This window comes from Lathyrus oleraceus, chromosome 7, assembly GCF_024323335.1.
Source record: "Lathyrus oleraceus cultivar Zhongwan6 chromosome 7, CAAS_Psat_ZW6_1.0, whole genome shotgun sequence".
NCBI classification, from domain to species: domain Eukaryota; kingdom Viridiplantae; phylum Streptophyta; class Magnoliopsida; order Fabales; family Fabaceae; genus Lathyrus; species Lathyrus oleraceus.
Genome location: NC_066585.1, coordinates 297227871 through 297235068, shown reverse-complemented (window position 1 = coordinate 297235068; position 7198 = coordinate 297227871). Strand labels below are relative to the sequence as shown.

The 7198-nt window shown below is 33.9% G+C and overlaps 1 protein-coding gene across 2 annotated transcripts; it reads right to left on the bottom strand.

Annotated features, from left to right (window-relative positions):
• Positions 1–654: 654 nt before the first annotated feature.
• On the bottom strand, positions 655–3379 carry LOC127107458 (cold shock protein 1). 2 transcript variants are annotated; one of them, XM_051044746.1, is made up of 9 exons: positions 2868–3379; positions 2453–2575; positions 2189–2347; positions 1951–2115; positions 1690–1806; positions 1204–1377; positions 1048–1129; positions 863–958; positions 655–762 (listed from the first exon to the last, which is right to left on the bottom strand). In XM_051044746.1, exons 1-6 carry the CDS (start codon positions 3234–3236, stop codon positions 1351–1353), a joined length of 960 nt encoding a protein of 319 aa, XP_050900703.1. In that variant the 5' UTR covers positions 3237–3379; the 3' UTR covers positions 655–762; positions 863–958; positions 1048–1129; positions 1204–1350. The 2 variants fall into 2 exon arrangements, with proteins under 2 accessions (XP_050900703.1, XP_050900702.1); XM_051044745.1 differs by lacking the exon at positions 1204–1377.
• Positions 3380–7198: the final 3819 nt, after the last annotated feature.

The window sequence follows — 7198 nt, the reverse complement described above, 5'->3', positions numbered from 1 at the left end:
TCTATTGACAACCTATAGCAGCGCTTTTTACTAAAAAGCGCTCTCTATTGACAACCTTTAGCAGCGCTTTTTACTAAAAAGCGCTCTCTATTGACAACCTTTAGCAGCGCTTTTTAGTAAAAAGCGCTCTCTATTGACAACCTTTAGCAGCGCTTTTTACTAAAAAGCGCTGTCTTTTCCTCTAGTAAAATAATAAAACGCTGCCTTCAGTTTAAGCCTACCATTTCAACCTGTAATATTTTTTGGGAATAATCCCATAAACCTGTAAATCAAGCCTCTCTAATTCAAGCATTTGGAGTCATAATTCAAGCATTTGTAATTTTTTAAACCAACACAAGCAAACCAACACAAGAATGAACACATTTGGAGTCATAATTCAAGCAAACCAACACAAGGATAGATAGGCACTGAACACATTTGGAGTCATAATTCAAGCATTTGTAATTTTTTAAAGCAAACCAACACAAGAATGAACACATTAATCTATCCATGAAATTAAAGATATCACTAAAATTATAAAGAACTATACACAAGTCAAAACTAATATGTTATACGGCCTATTTAGAGTCATAACTAATCTGTTAAAAATATAAAGAACTATACACTTGCCAACCAGAAACCATTCTTCATCAAAGTATTCATGTTATTTTGAAACCATTATATACTAATTAATCTTTTCTCAATAAAATATTGACACAATTCCTCCTTGATTTGTTCCAACTGCAGTCTCGTGTAATGAGCACACTTGTATTCATCAAAGTACTACATAACAAAACATAATATGCATGATTTAGTTAAAAGTAATAAATAATATGAAATATTCGATAAATATTAAAACAAATCCTAAGTTATAAATCCATACCGTGATTGGAATCTCTATTTGATTCATATTAATGATTTCCCTCATAAACCTCATTACAAAGTATCCGCAATCGATACCGTTGCGCTGTAGAGGACACTACATAGAAAAATAAATAAGAATGTATAGTTATCTTTTCTTATCAAGTAGCATCACTATTATAAGCAAAATTGTGAAAATTAAAGTACCTGCACTTTTATCCACGTAATGTTGCTGGATTTAGTACGTGGTACTCGAGCTTGTCTTTGAGATCGGAACACTTTTATTGATCTAACAAAATAAAAACATATATTTAGAACAATCTCACATAAATATACACGAATATTTAGAACAGTCTCACTTACGTATCAACTAATTGCTTCATATCCGGATAATTTGTCCATTCACCATCTTCACGGGTCCCAATTCAGTTCTCATTCCCATGTTTACCATGTCCTTCCTTACAAGATGTACATGCATTTGCTACTTGCTAGTTATGATGCAGCATCCATTCATTTTAGGGAATATCTAATTGTGAACTATTAATATCATATAATTAGTTATGCATAAAATGACCCATTTAACTTCAAGTTCTCAAGGGTTCAGCACTTCAGCTTATAGTTCTCAATATGCACTCCTAATGTTATACCATAAATGCCACCAAGAAATTTAAGGGTAGTGATTGAAAGAGATTTTCAGTATATTTTTTAGTTTTTATTAAATTATTCTCAAATTATGAATATGTAATTGTGTGGAAGCTGGCACTGATCAAAAGGACAGATAAAATCTCCCTTGTAAAAACATTAGGAAAGGCGCGTAAATAACAATATAATTTATTAAATATAACTTACCAAACCAGTATGACCCATCTGACCACATTTGTAACAAGAAATTTCTCCCAGTATTGCATCAGCAGTATTGACACAGCACAAATGGCCAAATGTCTTGCAGAGATAACATTGAATCTCCTAATCAAATAGAAGAAAGAAAGAAAGAAAGAAAAGAATCACTGACTGAGCCATTCATATCCAATGTAAGGCACTATTCTAATGAAAACTAAACCAAAAACCTCTAGCAAATTTGTAATATATGACAAAAAAGAAAAGAACAACCTTGAGATCATCCGGTGAATAATCATTCCTGCATGAAAACATATCATGCCCAGAATTCCCACACTTCAAGCACACCGTTAAGCTTTTAGGAACACGTGCCGACATGTGCTTCTCTGGACAATCTTTGGCACGGTGGCCACCTTTCTTACAGATATAGCAATTCGTCTACAGAAACATCAAGCAGATCTCAGTATAAACACTTTTAAACCTTCGGAAGCCAATAGGCAAGCAAACATACCTTAGTACATTGCTTTGCAACGTGTCCCAAACCACCACATACATAGCACGGTTTCATCCGCTTCGCTTCTGTACAGTTTACAGCAGCATGACCTTCCTCGCCACAATTATAGCATGCTCCCCAACTACTATCTGGAGGGTCAAAATATCTTGGACCCCGCTGATAGAAAAGAAACATGAAGTGATATACCCAACTAAGCATTCCTCAGCTTACAGTATTTTGAAAATCAATCAATCACATTTCAGATCAAATATATCAACTCACAAGCAGCTTTCGCAGAACCACATTGTCGCCTATCTGACCCGAACTTGCTTCCAGATCCACGGACTCACGGTTCTCTGTAGTTTTGATTATCTCTTCCACCTCTTGATCTGCAGCTACAATAACCTACAGAAAAAAGAAAAGCATTACAAAATATCCAATGTATCTCACCCAAATCCTAGAAACTAAAAAACCTCAAAACTTAAATTAAAAACTTATACAATGCAATTTTTGAACTAATTTCCCATTTTCAGTACAATCATAATCTAATTGATTTCCAAAGGAGTAGTTTGTGTGTCTATTCCAATTTATCAAAATACGCTAAGAAAATTCAATTCTATATAAAATCAATAAAAACAGAAGAAAATAGAACACTTTTTCAGAAATTAGAAGAAACCAAACACAGCATAAGACGTACACTTGAAAACCCAGAGTCCACCATTAGCTTCGTCGTTTTCTTCTCTTCCATCATTTCCCAAGCAGTGATCCCACTCGACCCATCCAAAACGCCGTCGCTTTGCATCACCTTGAATTCAGATTGCTGCGATGGCGAAACAAGAGAAGAATCAACGCCGTTTAAAACGGCGTCGTTTGTTGCAAGCTTTGCCTCTCGCGCTCGTAGGGCCTTTTCAACGATTCTGAGACTCAGATCTTGATTGGCTTCGTCATCATCATCATCGCTACTGAACACGAGTGATGGCGTGGAAGCGCCGTCGAGATTGTCGGTTGCTTCGCCGACTTGTTCGTGCTCTCTTGCATTGGCTTTCGACTTCTCCTTCTTTCCCATGCCGCTCAGAATTCAGAGTTCCGAAGTGTAAACCCTAATCAAACGCAGGTTCGATAATTTTTACGGTGAACACTTCGATAACTTGGGATTTAGTTGGATATCATACCTCGTCCAATTAAACAATAACATTGAACGTACGTCACTTTTTATATTTACTTTTAAGAAAAACAAATCAATATTTTAAATCAACTTTTATTGAAGGTAACAGTACTCAATTAATTATATAAGTATTTAAGAATTCGCCTTTTTTTTACATTAATTTTTAAAAGATAAAAACACGATTTATTAAGAAATAAGATTTTTAAAATCAATATTTTCAATTAAGTTTTTAAAGTAATCATGATTCTATCTATTTTTTAAATTAGATTTATTATAATTTTTATAAATGACCTATGAGAGCGCTTTTACCATGAAAGCGCTTTCATAGATGTGAGACTGAGACCTATAAGAGCGCTTTTACCTTAAAAGCGCTTTCATAAGTCTGAAACCCATGAGACCTATAAGAGCGCTTTTACCTCAAAAGCGCTTTCATAAGTGTGAAACCCATGAGACCTATAAGAGCGCTTTTACCTTAAAAGCGCTTTCATAAGTGTGTGAGACTGAGACCTATAAGAGCGCTTTTACCTTAAAAGCGCTTTCATAAGTGTGAAACCCATGAGACCTATAAGAGCGCTTTTACCTTAAAAGCGCTTTCATAAGTGTGAAACTCATAGATGTGAGACTGAGACCTATAAGAGCGCTTTTACCTTAAAAGCGCTTTCATAAGTGGAGACCTATAAGAGCGCTTTTACCTTAAAAGCGCTTTCTTTACATAGGCGAATTTTTTTTCAAGCTATTACAACGCTTTTTTTAAAAAGCGCTTTCTTTTTGGTGCTGCCAAAAGCACTTTTTGGCGTTGCTATGAAGTTAGTTTGATTTTAAAAACACTTGACGTTGGATCAAGTGTGTTTTTTTGTCTTTTTGAAAGGTCTGATTATCATTTGATTTTATCTTTTTAGTTAGTATGCATGGAAAGCTATAAAAAAAATATTAAACTTAAGCTATTACACTTACATAGGATGAGGGGACATGTGACCCACAATGGGGGGGGGGGGGGGGGGGGTACCATACAATACAAGAGGTAAAGTAAATGAGATCAAACAAGTTACAAACCAAGCAACATCCCTAAAACAATCAAGTGGCATGATGTCCTCAAACAATACAAGAAAAAATGAATTGATTAAAGGATAGTAGACAAAGTAACTTGAAACCATACTTGAAGTCTAAAAGTCATGTAATCACACAAACACATGGTGTTAGTATGAGATGAAATCAATGCATCAAATGGAACATGTTAAATGACAATTATTAATTCACATGGAAATGGATCATGAACAATTAGAGGTTTATTAATCATATGATCATGGCTAATAGAATGGACATACACAAGGCATATATTATTGAAATGGAATTTTAAATTTATTTAAGATAACCACACACCAAATGAAAAAATTAAATGGATATTATATTCAGTGGAAAATAAATCATGCATGGTACACAAGTATGGATTGAATTAACAAAGTTATTTAATCATGAATCATCTAATAATTCCATAATGTTAACCTAATACAAACATGATCAACATATACATGATAATCACTAGGCAATCAACAAAGGTCATTAAACTCATGATTAACACTACATCCAAATGAACTAAAAACTCAATAAAATCCCTAATGAAAATTAAAACAAACAATGGCAAATTAATCGAGTTTTTCCATCACAAAATTTGTCAAAATATAATGGAGAAATATGGTAAAAATATAGCAAAAAAAAATCATGTCAAGAAAGCATGTAAAATAGGCCCAAACAGGGGGGTTCAGGATCACAATATGGGTGCAAACAATGGAATCTTCACGGGGCCCATTCAGGAAGGCCCATTCAATCCAGTCCTTCAGTCAGGGGGTTCATGAGCAATGTAACGGTGTTGTTTTAGTAAAAATTCTAGGCCCATAACAAGGAAATCCCAAACCGTGACAAGCAATGTGCAATGAGATTGAGTCAGCATGCAATCAAATATGGAAATGAAACGTGGAATTGAATTTAAAATAAAAAAGAAACACGCCAATAGAGAAAAGAATGAAAATCAAGACTCAGGTCAGATAGCCACCACGAACCACCGCATCAGAGGTCGCCTCCAGAGAAACGCGCCAACAGAGAAAAATGAAAATCAAGCTCGAGGTAGTTGATCAGAGACAATTAAGATTGAATGGCTTAGATTGATGTGGTTAGCTAATTGGTGATATGTTAAGTTAGGTTAGTTTATTGTATTGTAAACTGGTAGGTGTGTTAAGTTAGATTAGAATGAGTTTAATTAATTGTTTTTGCTTAATTTCTTGGTCTGCTGATGTCTTGATTGTGTTCATGATGGGACTGAGTATTTTGGTTGAAGTGCATGTGAACTCGGTTGTTGCTCTGATGTGCCTACCATGATCTGCTCTGACTGCATGTTACTTTGTCCTTCAATTTATAAAAAGTTTATTTTTTGTTTTATAGTATTCTTTTTGATTGATGACAAAGGGGGATAAAAAGAATATGATTTTGATATAGCTTTATCCCATAATAAATTCCAAACATGCTATATTCTCATGCTTTAAATTTTTGGAGATTTATTAACCAGGAAATCATATATGTGTTGTTAAGTTTATCAACCAGAAAATCAGATTTCTCATTGATAAAAATCAAGCTCTGAACATTAACGTTTTTTTATCATGCTGATGATTATTATTTTATGGAAATATAAAAAAATTTATAGTCTCAGTCTCATGGGGAGCTTACAAACCTCAATATGAAGAAGCTGGGAATAATTTTGATAAGTGTAAAACTTATGGGGAGCTTACAACCCTAACTTTGATGTTTTGTAAATTTGTTTATCCAAGTAAAAAAAAACATCAAAATACATGGATTTGTCATCATCAAAAAGGGGGAGATTGTTGGAAGAAGTTTGGTTCTGCAACTATCCTTGAGTTTTGATGATAACAAAGCTTTAATATGTATAAAGAATAATTTTAAGCTTTACTTATTTTGTTAAGTGTGAAGATTAAAGAAAATCAATTTTGAATCTAAAAAAGTCAACTCTGGACGACTAGCCTTTGAACTATATACATGCTCTGAATCAAATACATGTTTAAATGAAAGCCAAACATCTCGATTAACAAGCCAACACTTCTGCAAGAATCTATCCAGAATAACTTTGATAAAGACTCTGATAATTCAAGCCTCTGAAGTCTCAGGACTCTGAATTCTATAGACATTGAAGTCTCATTTTCACCAGATTCTGAAGACATGCTTTGAACTCTATTCGAGCTTCATCAACTTAAATACGAAGTCTTTGACTAGAACTTAATGACTAAAAGTTAATGAGTGATAGAAGAACACATGGCAAGAGTATTGTCAGTACAATATCAAATATCCTTTCCACTACCCCAAAAAGAAGAAAAAAGGAATGTATAACCTTACCAACGTAGTTCCTTTTGTCCCATCCTCAGACCCACTTTATGTTGCAAGCGCCACTCTACCATTGTAGAATCAAGTGACCATCATATAACGGTGATACTGAGGATATTCTAATTCCACCCTCCAATGTATTTATTCTTCATCTATATAAATAGGTCTTGTAAGTTTGGAAAACTACTGATTACGAATAAGAACAACACTCATATACGTGAGAAAGGAAAGTAAAAGCGTTTCACGCTAAGAGCTATATCACGTTCATACACTTAGAGAATTTTCTTGAATATATTTATTAAGTGCAATATATGTTTTTAAACTTGTGTATATTCTTATTTTATAAGAATTTTGTAAACACAAATATTGTATTTTTAACATTTGGTTAAGTTCCTTGAGAGACTAGGTCAACAAAGTCAGGATTCTCAGAAAGTCTTGGACAAGCTATCTTTGACTTTGCAATCGAGTCTTTGTAA

Bases quoted from the DNA above. Each gene is read 5' to 3' on its own strand.
- LOC127107458 (XM_051044745.1), bottom strand. From the start codon at position 3,236: ATGGGAAAGAAGGAGAAGTCGAAAGCCAATGCAAGAGAGCACGAACAA. The intron at 2,348-2,452 runs GTGAGTTGATAT...CTTTTCTATCAG, and splicing joins TGGTTCTGCGAAAGCTGCTT to CGGGGTCCAAGATATTTTGA. The intron at 2,116-2,188 runs GTATGTTTGCTT...ATGTTTCTGTAG, and splicing joins TTGCAAAGCAATGTACTAAG to ACGAATTGCTATATCTGTAA.